At 44.2% G+C, this 22,848-nt stretch overlaps 1 protein-coding gene across 12 annotated transcripts in view; it reads left to right on the top strand.

Annotated features, from left to right (window-relative positions):
- LOC129817154 (syntaxin-binding protein 5-like) overlaps positions 1–22,848 on the top strand; it is a 177,026-nt gene that overhangs the window by 134,211 nt on the left and 19,967 nt on the right. For 5 of the 12 annotated variants that reach the window (XM_055872113.1, XM_055872110.1, XM_055872108.1 and 2 more), the window contains exons 8-18: positions 8,854–8,977; positions 10,137–10,215; positions 10,442–10,596; positions 13,422–13,494; positions 13,824–13,971; positions 17,156–17,223; positions 18,253–18,293; positions 18,467–18,690; positions 19,886–20,427; positions 20,892–21,049; positions 22,238–22,297. In XM_055872113.1, the coding sequence (XP_055728088.1) occupies positions 8,854–8,977; positions 10,137–10,215; positions 10,442–10,596; positions 13,422–13,494; positions 13,824–13,971; positions 17,156–17,223; positions 18,253–18,293; positions 18,467–18,690; positions 19,886–20,427; positions 20,892–21,049; positions 22,238–22,297 (1,672 nt within the window). The remainder of the gene's footprint in view (positions 1–8,853; positions 8,978–10,136; positions 10,216–10,441; positions 10,597–13,421; positions 13,495–13,823; positions 13,972–17,155; positions 17,224–18,252; positions 18,294–18,466; positions 18,691–19,885; positions 20,428–20,891; positions 21,050–22,237; positions 22,298–22,848) is intronic. The other 7 variants (XM_055872112.1, XM_055872109.1, XM_055872115.1 and 4 more) reach the window with 3 other exon arrangements.

Here is a 22,848-nt window from a genome sequence, read left to right as displayed (position 1 = left end):
AAGGTTCTCCAATCTGCACAGAGGAACTCTGGAGCTCTTTCAGAGTGACCATTGGGTTCTTGGTCACCTCCCTGACCAAGGCGCTTCTCCCCCGATTGCTCCGTTTGGCCGGGGGACCAGCTTTAGGAAGAGTCTTGGTGGTTCAAATCTTCTTCCATTTAAGAAGAAGTTTGGGGCGGCAGGTAGCCTAGTGGTTAGAGCGTTGGACTAGTAACTGAAAGGTTGCACGATTGAATCCCAGAGCTGACAAGGTAAAAATCTGTCGTTCTGCCCCTGAACAAGGCAGTTAACCCACTGTTCCCAGGCCGTCATTGAAAATAAGAATTTGTTCTTAACTGACTTGCCTAGTTAAATAAAGGTAAAATAAAATAAAAAGAATGGTGGAGGCCACTGTGTTCTTGAGGACCTTCAATGCTGCCGCCATTGGTACCCTTCTCCAAATTTGTGCCTCTACACAATCCTGTTTCGGAGCTCTACGGACAATTCCTTCGACCTCATGGCTTGGTTTATGCTCTGAAATGCACTGTCAACTGTGGGACCTTATATAGACAGGTGTGTGCCTTTACTAATCATGTCCAAACAATTGAATTTACCACAGGTGGACTCAAATCAAGTTGTAGAAACAGCTAAAGGATGATCAATGGAAACAGGATGCAGCTGAGCTCAATTCCGAGTGTCATAGCAAAGGGTCTGAATACTTATATAAGGCATTTCTGTTCTTTATTTTTAATACATTTGCAAAAATGTTTAAAAAAAACAAAAACGTTTTTGCTTCGTCATGATGCGGTTTTGTGTTTAGATTGATGATGGAAAACATTTATTTAATATATTTTAGAATAAGGCTGTAATGTAACAAAATGTGGAAAGAGTCAAGGGAATACTTTCCGAATGCACTGTATATGAGTGGAACTGCCACATCATTGAAGCCGTTAGATGCAGTTAATCATAACGCACTGCACCTTATAACGGGCAACAATGTTTGTGCTTTTTTGTACATCCTCTACCAGAAAGTTGGTTGGCCCTCTTTGATGTCACATTTGTTAATACATTGCTATGTTCTCATTTATAAAGCCATTTTACAAATAGTCCCACTGTACCTAACATGATTATTAAACTTTAGACTTGTGAGTTACCACACCCAGTCTCAAGGATGGTTAACTCTGGAAATTCCCTTTGTCTCTACTAAGTTAGGTAAATCAGCTTTTACTTTTCTTGCACATTATTTTGTGGAACAATCTTCAAAATGTTCTTAGATATGATTTTTTGATGCAAACCCTGACACAGAAGTAGGGGTGTTTGTTTAATTTGAAATAAGATTTTATTTTAATATTTATCACAGTACAAATAGCATTTGAAACAAATAGGAGAATGGTTAAATTTCCATTATTTAGAGACCCTCCCCAACACTTGACTTTGTTGCATTCAGGGGGACTCGTGTATCATTCAGGGGGTCTGAGACACACCTGGGCCCCCCGTAATTCTCACTCTGCAGTCAGGTCCATAATTATTGGCACCCTTACTGTAGAATACTATACTACACACTGTAGTATCCCTTCATCATGTGTAGTACTTACTATAGAATGTTGTAGAATACTGTAGTAAACACTAAAGTCTGCAAAAACACTAAACTTTTTTAACTATAGTAAATACTACAGTGTGTACCCTGCCCATTCCCCTCCCCCATATCCCAATTTGTGCCACCCATACGTGAGAAACCCACATGCCAAGTATAGACCATATTGTGTTTTATATAGGCTATAGAAAATATCAGAAGTGCTGAACTATCTGTACAGACCCCAGTCCTTCCTTCCTTCCTTCCTTCCTTCCTTCCTTCCTACCCACAGTACCTATCTACAGTACCTACCTACAGGTTATGGAAAATTAGCTAAATGAAAAACTATAGCAAATACTAACCTAAAGTCTGCAAAAACACTACAGTAAATACAACATTATAAACTGGGTGGTTCGAGCCTTGAATGCTGATTGGCTGACAGCCATGGTATACCAGGGGTATGACAGAACATGCATTTTTACTGCTCTAATTACATTGGTAACCAGTTTATAATAGCGATAAGGCACCTCGGGGGTTTGTGGTATATGGCCAACATACCACAGCTAAGGGCTGTTCTAAAGCACGACGCAACCACCTTATTGCTTAAGTATTCTACACCCGCAAAATCACTATATGAATTAGTATAGTATATACTACAGTTTTCTTTTACAACAGTATTTATAGTTTAATTAACTGTAAATACTATATTACACTACAGTAAATGCTACAGTATTCACTGTAGTGTTTTTGAGGACTTTAGTGTGTTTGTGTGGTTGCTGGTGTATGTCTCACTGTCTCATCCCAAAAGACCATTCTCTGAAAGGAGCACAATGTAATCAATCATGAATTTATTTTTTATTTTTATTATTATTGTTTGATATGATGACAGCCATGTGGTTCAATTACCTGCTCATTGTCAAATTAACCACAGCGTATTGTTTCTGCTTTTGTGGGACTGTCAAACTGAACAGTGCACTGATATAGTGCACTGATATATTTCCATCGCCTGTTGAATTGACTCTCTGCGTCTGGTTAGATGTCCTTTTGAGACATTCACCTTCAAATTCTTGAGCTGAGAAATGTTTCATGAATATCTAAATATTGGTATGTGTGTGTGTGTCTGTACACCAGTTTTAATAATGAGCAGTAAGACAGAAGAAAGCCGGTCTGACCTTTCCGGAGTGCCTACATAATGATGTAGCAGCCATTTCATTGATTTGTTGTCGTTTGCTAAATCACTTCCTACCTTCCCAAAATAGAAATAAAGTTCTATGGATTATGCAAAGCAGAGGAAGAGCATTCATAATTGCTAAATAATGAGACTTCAATGTCAAGCCACCACATCATAATTCCACTCGACTCCCATCCAGATGCCTATCTGTCTGTTTTACACTCTTATCTCTGTAACTCTCTCTCTCGCTCCCTCTCTGTATCTCTCTCTCTATTTGTATCTCTGGTTCTCTTTCTGTTTCTTTACTTCTCTCTCTGTGTATCTCTCTATCTGTCTCTCTTCTCTCTGTAACTCTCTCTCTCGCTCCCTCTCTGTATCTCTCTCTCTATTTGTATCTCTGTATCTCTTTCTGTTTCTTTACTTCTCTCTCTCCGTATCTCTCTCGTTCTGTGTATATTTCTCTCTCTCTCTCTCTCTCTCACGTCTCTTCCGGTGTCAACCTATGTCTTGTTCCTTTCATCTCTCTTGACCGTGCTCTTTTTCTCTCTATTCAATGGGGTTAACACTGTCACGGTCTATAGTAGAACATTTGAACCACCTTTGAACCACCTGTGTGTGTTGTGATTGTATATAGGCACTTAGAAATTGATCTGTTATGAATGCTTATACTGTAGGTCCATAATGCATCACGAAGGAGAATTCATTTATAATGCATGCTACACAGGTGGTTGATAGAAAATGTTATCATCTATCTGGGATGTACATGATGTAACCACGTATAAATTCTACCTTGTAGCTCTTCCCTACTCTTATTTAATAATAGCCATCTGCTGAACAGAGTATAATCCAAACTAAGGGTTGGGTGTAATAGTCATATGTGAACTCACCATATGTCCATAGGAGCAACCCTACACATATATGTGTGTGAGAGGTACAACTATACAGTTGAAGTCGGATGATTACCTTAGCCAAATACACCTTAGCCAAATACATTTACATTTATACACCTTAGCCAAATGCAGTTTTTCACAATTCCTGACATTTAATCCTCGTAAAATCTCCCTGTCTTAGGTCAGTTAGGATCACCATTTTATTTTAAGAATGTGAAATGTCAGAATAATTGTAGAGAGAATGATTTATTTCAGCTTTTATTTCTTTCATCACATTCCCAGTGGGTCAGAAGTTTACATACACTCAATTAGTATTTGGTAGCATTGCCTTTAAATTGTTTAACTTGGGACAAACGTTTCGGGTAGCCTTCCACAACCTTCCCACAATAGGTTGGGTGAATTGTGGCCCATTCCTCCTGACAGAGCTGGTGTAACTGAGTCAGGTTTGTAGGCCTCCTTGCTCGCACACACTTTTTCAGTTCTGCCCACAAATTTTCTATAGGGTAGAGGTCAGGGCTTTGTGATGGCCACTCCAATACCTTGACTTTGTTGTCCTTTAGCCATTTTGCCACAACTTTGGAGGTATGCTTGAGGTCATTGTCCATTTGGAAGATCCATTTGCGACCAAGCTTTAACTTCCTGACTGATGTCTTGAGATGTTGCTTCAATATATCCATATAGTCCTGCCTCATGATGCCATCTATTCTGTGAAGTGCACCAGTCCCTCCTGCAGCAAAGCACCCCCACAACATGATGTTGCCACCCCCGTGCTTCACGGTTGGCATGGTGTTCTACAGCTTGCAAGCGTCCCCCTTTTTCCTCCAAACATAACGATGGTCATTATGGCCAAACAGTTCTATTTTTGTTTCATCAGACCAGAGGACATTTCTGCAAATCCTACGATATTTGTCCCCATGTGCAGTTGCAAACCGTAGTCTGGATTTTTTATGCCGATTTTGGAGCAGTGGCTTCTTCCTTGCTGAGCGGCCTTTCAGGTTATGTCGATATAGGACTTGTTTTACTGTGGATATAGATACATTTGTACCTGTTTCCTCCAGCATCTTCACAAGGTCCTTTGCTGTTGTTCTGGGCTTGATTTGCACTTTTCGCACCAAAGTACGTTCATCTCTAGGAGACAGAACGCGTCTCCATACTGAGCGGTGTGATGGCTACGTGTTCCCATGCGTACTATTGTTTGTACAGATGAACGTGGTGCCTTCAGGCGTTTGGAAATTGCTCCCAACGATGAACCAGACTTGTGTAGGTCGTTTTTTTTTAGGTCTTGGCTGATTTCTTTGGATTTTCCCACGATGTCAAGCAAATGGCACTGAATTTGAAGGTATGCCTTGCAATACATCCACAGGTACACCTCCAATTGACTCAAATGATGTCAATTAGGCAATCAGAAGCTTCTAAAGCCATGACATCAGTTTCTGGAATTTTCCAACCTGTTTAAAGGCACAGTCAACTTAGTGTATGTAAACTTCTGACCTACTGCAATTGTGACGGCGTAGCAGTGATAGCGTAGTAATGGAATGTTTTTGAATGTCTTGTCCCATCCCTTGTATTTATCGTTTATTTCTTCGTATATATTTCATATATATTTTTTATCTATTTATTCCATCTACGGACTGAACATACTCTCCTGCAACCCTTCTCACCCAATGCTGATTGGATCTGCTATTTTTTATTCTTTAGAACCGTTACCCCCTTTAGAAGCTAGCCAGCTAACTAGCTACTAGCTCGTAGTCAGTTAGCCACTGCTAGTTAGCCATCACCGTTAACTGGAACATCTGCTTCAGCCCGGTCAACTCCTGCCAGCCTGCACAGCGCGATATCAACAGAGCATATCAGACTGCTTTTTTCCACCATATCTCCGGATTCCTACCGCGAGCGCTGAACCTTTACTCCGGATCATCGCAGTTAGCTAGCTGCTATCCGAGTGGCTACTCCAGACTAACGTCTCTGTCCCGAAGCAAGCACCAGTTTGCCTAGAGCTAGCCTCACATCTAGGCCCATCTTCCGGCTAGCCGGAGAAATCTATCAAGCAATTTCTGGGCTTCAATTACCACTTTTGCCAATTAGCCTAGACCCTTTGCTGCCAACACGTAGCCCCGCCGATCCATCAAGACTGGTCTTTTGACGTAACCGTCCGAGTGGGTTTCTGTCCCGAAGCAAGCACCAGTTGGCCTGGAGTTAGCTTCGAGCTAGGCCCATCTCCCAGCTAGCTGAAAAAATCCATCAGATAATCCATGGGCTTCAATACCTCTTTTGCCAATTGGCCTGGACCCTTTGCTGCCGACACGGAGCCCTGCCGATCCATCACGACTGGTCTACCCACGTAACCGTCCGAGGGGGTTTCAACAGGTTCCCCCATTGCGACGTCCCCCTGAGGCCCATCTGCTAGCCTGCTGCTAGCCCCGGTCTGCTAGCTGTCTGAATCTCCGTGCCTCCAGCTCGCCTAGCTACTCACTGGACCCTATGATTACTTGGCTACACACGCATCTCCCTAATGTCAAAATGCCTTGTCTATTGCCATTTTTGTTTGATATTTTTGTCTTATTTCACTGTAGAGCCTCCAGCCTTGCTCAATATGCCTTAACTAGCCCTGTTGTTCCAACCCCCCCCCCCCCCCCCCACACACACACACACATGCGGTGAACGCACCTTGCTTAAATGGTGCTTCTAGAGACAAAACCTCTCTCATCGTCACTCAATGCGTAGGCTTAATTCCACTGTACTCACATCCTACCATTTTGCCTTGAATCTATCCCTCCGTGCCCAGAAGTCTGCCCCTTTACTCTGTTCCGAACGCACTAGACAACCAGTTCTTTTAGCCTTTAGCCGTACTCTAATCCTACTTCTCCTCTGGTGATTTAGAGGTTAACCCAAGCCCTGCATCCCCCAGCATAACTACCATTCCACAGGCGCTCTCATTTGTTGACTTCTGTAAGCGTAAACTCAACAAAATCCGCATGTTAACATTAGAAGCCTCCTCCCTAAGTTTGTTTTATTCAGTTCTTTAGCATACTCTGCCAACCCCGGATGTCCTAGCACTGTCTGAATCCTGGCTTAGGAAGGCCACCAAAAATCCAGAAATTTCCATCCCTAACTATAACATTTTCCAAAAAGATAGATCTGCCAAGGGGGCAGAGTTGCAATCTACTGCAGAGATAGCCTGCAGAGTTCTGTCATACTATCCAGGTCTGTGCCCAAACAATTCAAGCTTCTTCTTTTAAAAACCCACCTTTCCAGAAACAAGTCTCTCACCGTTGCCGCTTGTTAGAGACCCCCTTCAGCCCCCAGCTGTGCCCTGGACACCATATGTGAATTGATTGCCCCCATCTATCTTCAGAGTTCGTACTGTTAGGTGAACTAAACTGGGATATGCTTAACACCCCGGCCTTCCTACAATCTAAGCAAGATGCCGTCAATCTCACAAAAAATTATCAAGGAACCTACCAGGTACAACCCAAAATCCGTAACCATGGGCACCCTCTTAGATAACATCTTGACCAACTTGCCCTCTAAATACACCTCTGCTGTCTTCAACCAGGATCACTGCCTCATTGTCTGCGTGCGTAATGGGCTGGCGGTCGAATGACCACCGCTCATCACTGTCAAACACTCCCTAAAACACTTCAGCGAGCTGGCCTTTCTTACCGACCTGGCCCGGGTATCCTGGAAGGATACTGACCTCATCCCATCAGTAGAAGATGCCTGGTTGCTCTTCAAAAGTACTTTCCTCTCCATCTTAATTAAGCATGCCCCATTCAAAAAAGGTAGAACTAAGAACAGATACACCCCTTGGTTCACCCCAGACTTGACTGCCCTTGACCAGCACAAAAACATCATGTGGGGTTATACATTAGCATCGAATAGCCCCGAATATGCAACTCTTCAGGGAAGTCAGGAACCAATATACTCAGTGTGCATGTGTCTGCTCAAACGGTCAGAAACAGACTCCATGAGGGTGGTATGAGGGCCCGACGTCCACAGGTGGGGGTTGTGCTTACAACCCAACACCGTGCAGGACGTTTGGCATTTGCCAGAGAACACCAAGATTGGCAAATTCGCCACTGGCGCCCTGTGCTCTTCACAGATGAAAGTAGGTTCACACTGAGCACATGAGCACATGTGACAGACGTGACAGAGTCTGGAGACGCCGTGGAGAACGTTCTGCTGCCTGCAACATCCTCCAGCATGACCGGTTTGGCGGTGGGTCAGTCATGGTGTGGGGTGGCATTTCTTTGTGGGGCCGCACAGCCTCCATGCGCTCGCCAGAGGTAGCCTGACTGCCATTAGGTACCGAGATGAGATCCTCAGACCCCTTGTGAGACCATATGCTGACACATGCACATTTGTGGCCTGCTGGAGGTCATTTTGCAGGGCTTTGGCAGTGCACCTCCTTGCACAAAGGCGGAGGTAGCGGTCCTGCTGCTGGGTTGTTGCCCTCCTACGGCCTCCTCCACGTCTCCTGATGTACTGGCCTGTCTCCTGGTAGCGCCTCCATGCTCTGGACACTACGCTGACAGACACAACAAACCTTTTTGCCACAGCTCGCGTTGATGTGCCATCCTGGATGAACTGCACTACCTGAGCCACTTGTGTGGGTTGTAGACTCCGTCTCATGCTACCACTAGAGTGAAAGCACCGCCAGCATTCAAAAGTGACCAAAACATCAGCCAGGAAGCATAGGAACTGAGAAGTGGAGTGTGGTCACCACCTGCAGAACCATTCCTTTTTTGGGGGTGTCTTAATAATTGCCTATTTATTGCCTACCTCTCTACTCTTCTACATTTGCACACACTGTACATTCTTTTGTGTTATTGACTGTACGTTTGTTTACGTGTAACTCTGTGTTGTTGTTTTTGTCGCACTGCTATGCTTTATCTTGACCAGGTCGCAGTTGTAAATGAGAACTTTTTCTCAACTGGCCTACCTGGTTAAATAAAGGTGAAATAAAAAAATATTAAGTGAAATAATCTGTCTGTAAACAATTGTTGGAAAAATGACTTGTGTCATGCACAAAGTAGATGTCCTAACCGACTTGCCAAAACTATAGTTTGTTAACAAGACATTTGTGGAGTGGTTGAAAAACGAGTTTTAATCACTCCAACCTAAGTGTATGTAAACTTCCGACTTCAACTGTACCTGGTACTGGTACAAATGTTGTTCCACTTTGATTAATTGACACCCTGCTTCCTGTCCCTCACTTCCTGCTTCTTGTGGTCTCCTAGGCAATCCACTCGGTTGCCTGGCACCATGAGGGCAAGCAGTTTATCTGTAGTCACTCAGACGGAACGCTCACCATATGGAACATTAAGGGCCAGGGCAAGCCATTTCAGACGATCACCCCACACGGTAAGGTTGAACACACACACACGTACACATTCACACCATGCTGTCACTTTTCACCCCCAATTTTATTTCAATTTACAACCTGTCCTTATAACTTTTCTCTGGTTTTCAACCAGTGATCAAGGGTTTAATTTACTCCCTGGTTAAATGTTTCCTCCGTTTAGATTAGTTACCCTCCCTACTCTCTCTCTCTCTCTCTCTCTCTCTCTCTCTCTCTCTCTCTCTCTCTCTCTCTCTCTCTCTCTCTCTCTCTCTCTCTCTCTCTCTCTCTCTCTCTCTCTCTCTCTCTCTCTCTCTCTCTCTCTCTCTCTCTCTCTCTCTCTCTCTCTCTCTCTCTCTCTCTCTCTCTCTCTCTCCTCTCTCTCTCTCTCTCTCCTCTCTCTCTCTCTCTCTCTCTCTCTCTCTCTCTCTCTCTCTCTCTCTCTCTCTCTCTCTCTCTCTCTCTCTCTCTCTATCCTCACCCTTTTACCTCACCTCTCAAAGCAGTTTCACAACATAAGAAAAAAAGCGAGACAGAAAGAAATCATAGAGAGAGATGAAATAGAGAAAAACAAGAGAAAGGGAGCGAGAGAAAGCAATAGAAACCTCTTTGAAGCCCTTTTTAAATGAGCAGTTTGTTGTTGCGCATGGTGTAATGGGGAAAGGATTCTATTGGACCTGTTTTTAATGAGTTCTTTCTTCCACTGCTGCATGCATAATCACTTGAGTTTTTAATGAACAATTATGAAAACGTGTTTGTTCAGGTTTATGTGAAATTTAAAAAGTATTCCTTTAAGTAATTTAATTCAGGCTAGGTAACAACTGTTAATCTTTCAAATAAATGATGATGAAATTCTTCCTCGATAGTGTAGACTTATTTGACTAACTCTTAGGTTAACTTTATTTGATCTTTGTGTACATAGAGTACATGTACATGTGAATAAATTCTAGCTATCTCTCTTTTCCCAGGATAGACCTGAGTCTCTGTCTGGCACACACACAACCTTGCACTGGGTATTACGGCAGCATCAGGGAAAAAGGGTGGAAGAAGAGGGAAGAGAGAGAGTGGATAGGAAAGTAGAGGAGCGAGAGCAAGAGAAAAGAGGAGAGAGGGAAAGAAGCACAGAGGGGAATAAAGAAGGGAAGTGACAAGCTAAAGTTGTCTGTCCGTGTTCTATTTCAGGAAAACAGCCTAAGGATGGAAAGAAGCCAGAGCCTTGCAAACCCATTCTCAAAGTGGAGTACAAGACCACTAGACTGGGGTAATAATATACACACACACACACACACGCGCACACGCACGCACGCGCGCACACACACACACACACACACACACACACACACACACACGCACGCGCACGCGCACACGCACGCACACACACACACTAGAAGAGGTGCATGAATATGGCATCTCTATAGCTTTCCATGTGGACTTGTTTCCTTGTGTTCATATGTCTCCTGTGTGTGTGGTTTATTTGTGTTATACAGAGACCCATTTATGATCCTGTCTGGAGGTCTGTCTTATGACACGGTGGGTCGGCGGCCATGTCTGACGGTGATGCATGGGAAGAGTACAGCCGTGCTGGAAATGGATTACCCCATCGTAGACTTCCTCACGCTCTGTGAGACGCCATACCCTAACGGTCAGTCATCCTGTGCAAGCGCACGTGTGTGTGTGTGTGTGTGTGTGTGTGTGTGTGTGTGTGTGTGTGTGTGTGTGTGTGTGTGTGTGTGTGTGTGTGTGTGTGTGTGTGTGTGTGTGTATGCTTGCTATATCATCATCTACAAATATCCCAGTATGCCTCTGTGTGTGTGTGCGTGTGTGTGTGTGTGTGTGTGTGTGTGTGTGTGTGTGTGTGTGTGTGTGTATGCTTGCTATATCATCATCTACAAATATCCCAGTATGCCTCAGTGTGTTTATGAGTGGAATCAATTTAATTAGCAACTACACTGACAACGTTGCTGCTGTGTTTCCAGTTGGACTAATAATACGTTGTGTCCTAGCCCTTCTCAACGTTGACATTTGACCTTTCTGTTGAATTTCCATTCGTGCTCAAAAGGAACAGTGAGTGTGTGCATGTGTGTGTGTGTGTGTTTGTTGCTCCTGTGATGAATATGAAATATCCCAGGAGAGGTTTATGCTCTGCATTCAACATACAGTACAATGAATGTTATGTTTGTATTTTCTCCCTGGTTCACAATAGCTATGTGACCTTTTTGCGTTATTACATGATTACATCAATGCCCCGTCCTTGGTGAGATGACATCCCTTGGGAAAGGGTTTCATTGACGGTGATGATTTTGGACTTTCTGTTCTCAAGATCATTATGTAATGACAGAGGTGTTGACTTTGTTGTCTTGTTTTGGTTTTGTTTGCTAATAAAGATCTGTGTGTTTTAATTGGGACCCTTTGAGTGGAGGTGGGAATAGACCTTATTCAATCGAACAGAGTTTTACATCTTGTGCCGGAATGTCTGGTTGTCTGGGTCAGAGAGGAGCTGTTATTTTTACCTGCTCTATAGCTCCAGGTAGCCTCTGATTAAGGCGTGAGAAATGAATTAGGTTAAGGTTGGATGGAGGTTTCAGCTTCCTTATTTAAATGCACTTTTTGTAAATCCGTTAGCCCCAGATTAAGGGGTGGTAGAGAAGTTTCAGCCGTCAGCCATGTGTCCTTCAAGGGGGGAAAGCAGTGTGTTGGGTGCAGGTAGCCTAGCGGTTAAGAGCGTTGGGCCAGTAACCTTAAAGTCGCTGGTTTGAATCCCTGGGATAACTAGGCACTCTGCCGATGTGCCCTTGAGCAAGGAACTTGTAGCTCACGTTGGCTAATAGCGATAAATATTTACTACAGTGGAAATAGCAACTATGTTGTCTCTCACAACCAACTGTCATTTATGAATTGGTTTGATGTTATAATTGATATTATGGTTTGATGCTTTGTTGTTTTGGGTTGATGGAAAAGATTGACGTTCCAGTCAGTTGCTGGTTCAAATGTTACAGTTGGCTAATCTTGGATTTTAGGATGCTGCTTGATCAAGGTTGTACATACTGTATTAAGACGATAGATGATGAAACGTGTGATGCCTAAAGGAATAACTTCATCCTTGGATTAAATCATACTATATGAAAGCAATTCCCGAAACTATTCAATCTCTGTCATGACATAATCCTCCTTAGGCATTTTACTGTCGTTATGCATGTGTGAATGGGTGTAAAGAGGATGTGAGTGTGTCTTAACCGCAGCAAACGGGGGCTAAGTCGTGTGGATGTAGCTCATTCAAAAAGTGTGTCTACAATAGCTTGACGTGTGTGTGTGTGTGTGTGTGTAGCTTGAAGTGTGTCTGTCGTGTTTGGCGATGGTGTGGCGATGGTGTGGTGTGATGGTGAACGACCTGATTTTGGGACTTTGATTTAATCTCGTTACAGCAACAATACTGGGCTGATTACGCCACTACTGGCTCAATCTGCTGTTACCGTTAAGAGATAGGGAGGAGGAGATGAATATGGAAGGGAACAAATTAAATATTTATTATGGAAATTAGGCTTTTTGTGTGGTTATATGGAAAGATCAGCGACAGATCAATGACAGAGAGATATACAAACGCACAGATATTGGTGGGCAGGCAGACAGCACAGACAGCTGGACATAGACGGACTGACAGACATAGCGACAGACACCAAAGAATGAGAAACACTTAGAGAATGTCTGAAACATTCAAGCAGACAAAAGGAGATATGGGGACTTGTGACTCGGCAGTGAAGACACTGAATACATGTTCAAGGCTTCCAGCTCACACACTGTTCTCTGCACACACACAACTCACACACGTACACACACGCACGCACCCACCCACACACATAAACGCACACAAACACACACACACACATCGACCTCTTGCTGACTCAGACGCTAACAAAAGAACACATCATTTTCATCCTACCACCTCCAACAACATACTGCTATTGTTGTGCGTTATGTACAGTATAGGCATTTCAAGTCTGGTCCCGTGTGGCTCAGTTGGTAGAGCATGGCGCTTGCAACGCCAGGGTTGTGGGTTCATTCCCCACGGGGGGACCAGGATGAATATGTATGAACTTTCCAATTTGTAAGTCGCTCTGGATAAGAGCGTCTGCTAAATGACTTAAATGTAAATGTAAATCTAAGTCTGATATATTCTCTCAATTCAGTTCATTTTCATCCAAAGCTTTATTGAGCAAAATTATGTTCCATAATCATGTAAACATCCAAACTCATCTTAAGTATAATATTGATATGCAATTTAAATGTTACTATATATCCCTAATGTGCCAAGCCTCAAGTTCATTTTTGTCAACTTCTTGAAAGCACTCAGGTTGTCCATTGAGAATTCTAGATTTCAGAGAAGATTTCCAGTGAATATACCCTACGTATAGTGTATTGTGAGGATGACTGACCTCCATCTTTCTTTTTGTTCTTTTGTTTTCTGTGCAGATTTTCAGGAACCTTATGCTGTTGTGGTCCTTCTCGAAAAGGATTTAGTGGTGATCGACCTTGCCCAAAATGGGTACGTCCGAACACACGTGCACAGACGGAACATGCTGCTAACATAAAGGATGTACTGTAGATACCGTGTTATTCAGACTTCCTGAATGCTCCTCTTCATTTAAAATACAACAGTTATTACTGCCTACATACTGTTATAACTATGTCACAAACAGGACGTATACTTGTTTCGATTCTGTACTTTTCATTCATTTCCATTCTGTTGCGTGCATCTCTTACAGTTTCTATGATTTGTACATGGCCTAGCATTATAGGGACTAAAACTGTGAGCTAAATGTCACTCTGTCCTGAAAAAAAAAAACGATTGGGTCAACATTTCCCCTCTCCCAGTTACCCCATATTCGAGAACCCCTATCCACTGACCATCCACGAGTCTCCTGTGACCTGCTGTGAGTACTATGCTGACTGCCCTGTGGACCTCATACCTGCACTTTACACTGTTGGCTCCAGACAGAAGCGACAGGGCTACAGCAAAAAGGTACGGGACACGCATCTCTATACTACACCCTCTCGGTTACACCCTAAGCAATATTTTTTTGGGGGGGTGGGGGGTGGGTCCCCCACCTAACGGGTAAAACATTTTAGTTGTCCCCCTCTTGACAACGGAGATTTTTAAAAAGTACATTGAATTTCTTACAATTCTACGAATTGTGCCATGAGGCGTAGAGAATATGCTGTGGTTTTAAAGCACATTTTTGTCCGTTCTACACATTTTGCCATGGGGCGCAGATTAATTTTTTGCAGTTTTAAAACTAATTTCATGCAATTCTACTCATTGTGCCATGGGGCGGACAGAACATTTTGCAGTTTTAAAGCTAATGTCCTACAGTTCTACAAATGCTGCCATCGGGTGGAGAGAAAATGTGCAGTTTTAAAGAAAATGTTCTGCAATTCTACGCATTTCTGCGATGACTTACACTCATTATGATAGCTGAGTGCGAGTGACTAAAACAATCAAATGGGAGCCCCCCTGGAGGTCAAGGCCCTTTCAGCCATATTTACTACAAGGTGTAGATAGCTGGCTAGAATAACTTACCAATCAGTGACTGACATTTCGAGAGAAATATTGCTGATGCATCAACGAACATTTACACTATCGAACTCTCATCAGTAAAAGTGAGACCCCTGCTGAGTTCCTCATTTAAAAAATAATAATTCGGTTGTGGACCCCCTTAGCAGCCGGGGGCCTTAAGTGCCAGCTTATGTCGCTTATGCCCACGGCCGGCCTTGACTGGGCCCTACGTAATGTTCAGTACTGTGTTTTGTGCTATACCATCATATCCCACCATTGTTTACGTTGAAAGTTATACAGTATATCATCTATCCCATTATATTCTACATTCCAATCCAATCTCCTGAATGTTTTTTATTTTCAAATGTATACATTAATTCTTTCATTTATCCTCCATTTTTTTCTAATCCTATCTTTATTCTGCCCCCTATCCTACAGTATCTCTGTTCTGCCACGTTTTATGTCATTGTATTCTTGTTAGAACTCCCCCGCTGTTGGAAATGTCAGCATGTCCTGACCCTCTCCTGCCTCCATCCCTTTCTCTCCTTCCCTGTTTCTTTCTGCTGTTTGTTAAGGGGTAGCGGTGGGAAGTGTTCTTACTGAAAGATCAATGTTGAGTCATACCACAGACCTTTGTATGTGCTACTGCATTTAAAACAACGTAAAAAACAACACATTCAAAACTCTCTCAGACACACACACACACACACGCACACGCACACACACACACGCGCGCGCGCACGCGCACACACACACACACACACATATATGCGCACACACACACACACACACACACCCAATGACCTAAGCATTATTCATCCCTTTCCTCGACTGCGTCTGTCACCGTGGTAAAGGTTCCTTCTCCCTCTATCTCTCAGTCAAAATGACATCCCATCAGCCCAGGCTGTAGCTAAGAGAAGGCATTTGTCTCCCTCCTCTTGCTTCCCTCCTGTCTCATTCCAATGCTCTCATAATGTTTTATATAGTTTTTGTAGGAGAGCTAGATTGTATCTGAAATTATCTTCTCACTGGTTCCTTATACAGTACCAGTCAAACGTTTGGACAGATCTACACATTCCAGGATTTTTCTTTATTTGTATTATTTTCTATCTTGTTGAATCATGGTGAAGACATCGAAACTATGAAAAAACACACATGGAATCATGTAGTAACCAAAAAGTGCTAAACAAATTAAAATATATTTTATATTTGAGATTCTTCAAAGTAGCCAACCTTTGCCTTGATGACAGCTTTGCACACTCTTGGCATTCTCTCAACCAGCTTCATGAGGTTGTCACCTGGAATGCATTTCAATTAACAGGTGTGCCTTGTTAAAAGTTAATTTGAAGAATTTATTTCCTTCTTCATGCGTTTGAGCAAATCAGTTGTGTTCTGACAAGGTAGGGGTGGTATACAGAAGATAGCCCTATTTGGTAAAAGACCAAGTCCATATTATGGCAAGAACAGCTCAAATGAGCAAAGAGAAACGACAGTCCATCATTATTTTAAGACATGAAGGTCAGTCAATGCGGAACATTTCAAAACGTTTTCGTCAAGTGCAGTCGCAAAAACCATCAAGTGCTATGATAACTGGCTCTCATGAGGACCGCCACAGGAAAGAAAAACCCAGAGTTACCTCTGCTGCAGAGGATAAGTTAATTAAAGTTAACTGCACCTCAGATTGTAGCCCAAATAAATGCTTCACAGAGTTCAAGTAACAGACACATCTCAACATCAACTACGTGAATCTGGCCTTCATGGTCGAATTGCTGCAAAGAAACCACTACTTAAGGACACCAATAATAAGAAGACACTTTCTTGGGCCAAGAAGCACGAGCAATGGACATTAGACTGGTGGAAATCTGTAATTTTGGTGTGATGAGTTCAAATGTGAGATTTTTGGTTCCAACTGCTGTGTCTTTGTGAGACCCAGAGTAGGTGAATGGATGATCTCTGCATGTGTGGTTCCCACTGTGAGGCATAGAGGAGGTTTGATGGTGTGGGGTACTTTGCTGGTGACACTGTCAGTGATTTATTTAGAATTCAAGGCACACTTAACCAGCATGGCTACCACAACATTCTGCAGCGATACGCCATCCCATCTGGTTTGCGCTTAGTGGGACTATCATTTGTTTTTCAACAGGACAATGACCCAACACACATCAAGGCTGTGTAAGGGCCATTTGACCAAGAAGGAAAGTGATGGAGTGCAGCATCAGATGACCTGGCTTCCACGATCACCCGACCTCAACCCCATTGAGATTGTTTGGGATGAGTTGGACCGCAGAGTGAAGGAAAAGCATTCAGCATACGTGGGAACTCGTTCAAAACTGTTGGAAAATCATTCCAGGTGAAGCTGGTTGATAGAATGCCAAGAGAGTGCAAATCTGTCATCAAGGCAAAGGGTGTCTACTTTGAGGAATCTAAAATATATATTTATTTGTTAAACACTTTTTAGTTTACTACATGATTCCATCGTTTTGATGTCTTCACTACTATTCTACAATGTAGAAAATAGTACAAATAAAGAAAAACCCTTGAATGAGTAGGTGTGTCCAAACTCTTGACTGGTACTGTACATACAGTATGTTTCAATCTCAATAATGACCATTTTTTTGTGTTGTCTTGTTTGTTGTATTGTGTTTTGCAGGAATGGCCCATAAGTGGTGGTAACTGGGGCCTGGGCACACAGAGCTACCCTGAGATCATCATCACTGGGTAGGAGACCAACTCTATTTATCCTGCCTAGCAGTCATGATGGAAAAAAACCTCAAAGACAGGGAGAAGAAGCCTTTTATACTCTTAGAAAAAAGGGTTCCAAAACGGTTATTTGGTTGTCCCCATACAAGAACCCTTTTTGGCTCCAAGAAGAACACTTTTGGGGTTCCATGTAGAACCCTCTGTGGAAAGGCTTCTGTATGGAATCAAAAGGGTTCTACCTGGAACTAAAAGGGGTTATTGAAAGGGTTCTCCTATGGGGACAGCCGAATAACCCTTTAAAAGGTTCTAGATAGCACTCCCCCCCCCCCCCCTAGGAGTGTAGAATACTTGAACTTTGCAAAGTGACAGTGAGGCATGGGCTTGGAAAAAGGGGTCTCTTTACAATCCTCCGCCTTGCTCTCTCTCTCTTCTTATCCCCAGACACCCCTGTGTTAGTATTCTCCCCACCTCTCACTCTGAGGCAAAGCTACAGCATAGCAAAGTACACTCTCTGAAAAAAAGGTGCTATCCAGAACCAAAAAGGGTTCTCTGGCTGCTCCCAAAGAAGAATCATTTGGTTCCAGGTAGAACCATTTTGTGTTCCATGTAGAACCCTTTCCACAGAGGATTCTACATGGAACCCAAAAGAGTTCTACCTGGAACCAAAAAGGGCTCAACCAGGAACCAAAAAAACGGATTCCAAGAATACCTCTCTCTGTCTCCAACTCTCTGTTCAGCTGAAATGGCAAATAGAAGAAAAAAAACATATAAAGAGAGATTGGAGAACGAGTACACCAAGTGCAGACCATACAGGGCAATCCCAGAATGCATTGCACCATTGAGAGACAGTGTTATGGTCTCTCCTCTCATGTCGATGTATTCTTCTGTAGAGCTGAATGTGGAATATAATCAGAGGTGAAGCCAAGCTGAATCATTAGAGCTGTGGGTGTGTGTGCAGAAAGCTGACGTCGTCATGATTCCCCCTCTGTTTCTCCGCCTTCTCTCCTTTCTTCTCCCTTTTCCTCTCTTTTTCTTTGCAATTCACAGGCATGCTGATGGGACTGTGAAGTTCTGGGATGCTTCTGCAAGTAAGTGCCTTTACATGGCCTTCCTTACATATAATATCTTGGCCCAGATGGCCTTAAAGAGTGATTAACCAGAAGTCAACACGGAGTCAACACGTTGCACAGTTTCCCAGCTCTGTACCGTCTACTAATGTCCCTGGTGCGTAACTGAGCTCTCTCCTGTTCTTTCCCCCCAGTAATGCTCCAGGTACTATACAAGCTGAAGACGGCCAAGGTGTTTGAGAAGAGCAGGAATAATAAGGAGGACAAGCAGAACACGGAGATTGTGGATGAGGACCCGTTTGCCATCCAGATCATGGCCTGGTGTCCTGAGAGCAGGATCCTGTGTGTGGCCGGGGTGTCTGCCAACGTCATAATATACCGCTTCAGCAAGCAGGAGATCACCACCGAAGTCGTACAGGTGGGTTAGTGTTTGTGTGTGTTCACCATTTCTCTGTACTTACCATGTTTAATTGTTGGATAGTGTAAACTGAGAAACATACCCATTTATTATGTGTGCTTAAAGTATGTAGCCTGTATGCCAGTATGTATGCCATGACAACAGACACACAGTGTCGTGATAAATATAGCCACCCGTAGACAGCTAGATTCTCCCTTCTCTCATTAGTGGCTAAGTGATGTTTCTTGTGTCCTGAAGGCTGTTCCTAGAGACAGTGTTTACCCCTTCACTCCCGAGGCCTCCCAATGCCCCGTTAGATGAGTCTCCAGCCAGTAAGAACACAATGTGGTTGCCCTGGCAACATGCACACAGTTAACAGCCTAACCAGTGGATCATTATTTTGCGGCAGCTGTGAGAAGTGAGCTGTCTGTCCTGTCTGTCTGTCTGTCTGTCTGTCTGTCTGTCTGTCTGTCTGTCGGACGGACGGACTGAGATCAAGTATGTGACCTGTGGAGAGATTGAGAGCAGAGTTTAAGCAGCAGTGAATATTCAAATTAGGAGCTTCTCTTCTCACAGAGCAATCTTTACCCCCAACCCCAGATACAGAGAGAGGTAGAGAGAAAAGAGGGCACAGATCATCATCACCTGCACATTCCAATACTGCTAATTAGACTCCCATCATGCACCAGCGCACCCACGGCCTGTGGGTGCGCTGGTGATTGGTTGTGTGTGTGCGGGGTTGGGGGGGAGTGGCGGTGCAGTACAGTAGCATGAAGGAGGACTTAGAAGAAACCCTGGGATATCTCCACTTCAGAGCACCTCATTGACCCTGCAATCACCCCCACACACACACACACACACACACACACACACACACACACACACACACACACACACACACACACACACACACACACACACACACACACACACACACACACACACACACACACACACACACACACACACACACACACACACACACACACACACACCAGAAGGCAAAGCCACTCACCAGATTGACATGCTGAGACCATTTGTAGGTGTCATTATAGATGAAGAGTCCTTCTCTCTTTGAAGAGACACTGTTAGCGTTCACTGATTCAAGTGGTGGGAAAGAAACTGCTCAGAAGGCACTTTAGTCCCACTGAAACAAAGGCTGCTTAACTTTCATAATTGAGTTTCTGGAATGTGTGTGCATGTGTGTGTACCCCAGCTATTGGAGGTGCGCTTGCAGTACGAGGTGAATGACATGGAGTCCCCTCCAGAGGGGGGAGGAGGGGGTGACCGCGGAGGCGGGGGGGACCGTGACCTGCCCACCCCCGGAACAGCCTCACCCAGCCCCCAGACCACCGGACCCCCGACACACCCCTCCACCAGCAGCAACTCCTCTGACGGGGTCCGAGACAACGTAGCCTGCCTTAAGTATGCACCCTGCACCACCACCGGGTCACATACAGTACTTACCATACATACACATTCCCTCTCTGCAACAAAGTGGGCCTTTGGGACACACCACTTAGCTACCCACCCACAGGCTATCCAACTGGGTGGGGAGCTACCCCCCCCCCCCCCCCTCTTTCTCTCTCTCTGTCTTTCTCTCCCTCTCCATCTCTCTCTCTCTATCTATAGGGTGCGTAGTTCCCCTCTAAAGCAGTCTCCAGGGTACCAGGTAGAGTTGGTGGTGCAGCTGGTGTGGGTGAGTGGAGAGCCCCCCCAACAGATCACAAGCCTGGCCCTCAACTCCTCCTACGGACTGTAAGTATAAGGTGGTAGACGGTGCATGTATATGAGATGTACTGTACACCCTAATGAAACAACCCAGTATGGCAGTTACATCTGCAGCTGTGTGCGAACCAACCAAGGATACTGTAAAAGTAAGATACGTTTTAAGGGGTGGTCGATATCTCAACTTGAGTAACAAGTCCTCAATTCAAAGAGTCAAAATGTGGTTTTGGGCCTGTTCGATATGATTTTCCTAGTACAGCCAAGCTGGAATGGAATGAAGCCGTCTCAACACAATTTATGTCTGCTGGGAAATTCAGACTGAGACTTCTGTTGCTTTCTTTTCTGGTAGAACTAGCTATATCTCATCTGAACCCCAATTTCATATATATATTTTTTCATATCTCCTTCTCTCCTCTTCCCCTTCTCTCTCTATCTCTCCCTACCCCTACTCTCTCTCTCTTACCCCCCCCCCCCCCACTTCCTCTCTCCAACAGGATTGTGTTTGGGAACAGTAATGGTCTGGCAGTGGTGGACTACCTCCAGAAGACAGTGCTGTTGAACCTGGGGACAGTGGAGCTGTATGGGTCTAACGATCCCTACCAGAGACAGCCTCGCTCGCCACGCAAGACACGCCAGCCTTCCGGAGGTAATGGTAAAGACTGTTACCAGTTCACTGATTTTACCACCAAGCAGATAGCTTTCTGTAGGCTTGTACTATATACTGACTTTCAGTACAGTCTTTTGTAGTCTAGTACTAGATATGGTTTATGTCATCTTAATTAAACTGCTACTTATAGGTATGTAGATATGGTCTGATGCAGTGTTATACAATGTTACAGGGATGAGAGGTATATTTGGTAGATGTGCTTACAGACTGTTCAGGCTGTATCACATGCACATGCAGGCAGTCAAAAAATCGCAATGGTGGTGGTGACGAGGTTGTATGAGGTTCTCTGTCTCCTCTCCTCCGTCTCTGTATCTTTGCAAATCCTTGAGAGGATTTTGAATGGTGTCGAAATTGTTCTTTTGACGAGTCAGTACATCATCTTCTCTCTGTGGTGCCTGGCTGGCACACACACTCAGACACATAAGTGCCCGTCTTCCTTTCCTACACACACCCTGTCAGTGCAGCACTGTGTTATTGACAGACAGCAGCGTCACTGACTGCATTATGACATACTGCCACCTTCTGCTCAGTGATTGTACTACAGTCTCCAGCATCACCAAATCAACGCCAGTAACCGCTGTGGTGTGATGACTCTGTAACCTGCGTGGCTTAGCAACAGCTTGATGGGGAAATTAGAAGTGTGTGTGTGTGTGTGTGTGTGTGTGTGTGTGTGTGTGTGTGTGTGTGTGTGTGTGTGTGTGTGTGTGTGTGTGTGTGTGTGTGTGTGTGTGTGTGTGTGTGTGTGTGTGTGTGTGTAATTGACTTTGGTAAGCGGTGGGCTGGCACCTGTCAGAGTGTGGGGTCTGAGCAGTAATGCATTCTCCAGCTGTGCTGTCTGTCCTACCCACAGGACTAGAGTCTGTCTGTCTGTCTGTCTGTCTGCCTGTCTGCCTGTCTGCCTGTCTGCCTGTCTGCCTGTCTGCCTGTCTGTCTGTCTGTCTGTCTGTCTGTCTGTACAGGAAGGTTGGGGCACAGCACAAGGACAATGGCTTGGATAGCAGTCTGTTTCCCCGCTGGTCTCTTTGGCAGGGAAAATGGCGCCATACTCAAATTAAACCTACATATCATGACATCCTTATCAAACAGAAAGGAGAAAAGGACAGCGTGCATGTAATCTGCAGTTTGATAAGAATCATATCTAATGTCGTGCAATGTCTGTCTTTTCCGCTGCAGGTCTGTGTGATATCAACGAGGGCTCTGCCTCGGAGGACCGCTGCAAATCCCCCACTTCAGGTAAACTGTCTTTCAGCATGTTAGAGTAGGCATTACACTGGTACCCACATCAGTTACAACACCCACTGACTTTACCCACAACCTATTGTTTAGTAACAGGTGGGTTGTGGATAATAAGCATGATTCACTTGAAGACTGTATATTGACCTAACCTGAAAATGATGAATTCAGTGTAAACAACATTTCATTCAAAATCATGGGCATTAATATGGAGTTAGTCCCCCCTTTGCTGCTGTAACAGACTTCTATGAAGGCTTTCCACTAGATTTTGGAACATTGCTGCAGGGACTTGCTTCCATTCAGCCACAAGAGTATTAGTGAGGTCGGGCACTGATGTTGGGCGATTAGGCCTGGCTCGCAGTCGCCGTTCCAATTCATCCCAAAAGTGTTCGATGGCGTTGAGGTCAGGGCTCTGTGCAGGCCAGTCAAGGACATTCTACTGCCAATGTTTGTCTATGGAGATTACATTGATTTTATACAGCTGTCAGCAATGGGTGTGGCTGACACAGCCGAATCCACTAATTTGAAAGGGGGTCCACATACTTTTGTGT

This window comes from Salvelinus fontinalis, chromosome 20 (assembly GCF_029448725.1).
Source record: "Salvelinus fontinalis isolate EN_2023a chromosome 20, ASM2944872v1, whole genome shotgun sequence".
Taxonomy (NCBI): domain Eukaryota; kingdom Metazoa; phylum Chordata; class Actinopteri; order Salmoniformes; family Salmonidae; genus Salvelinus; species Salvelinus fontinalis.
The sequence above is the reverse complement of the archived record's forward strand: the minus strand, read 5'-3'. Positions and strand labels throughout refer to the sequence as shown.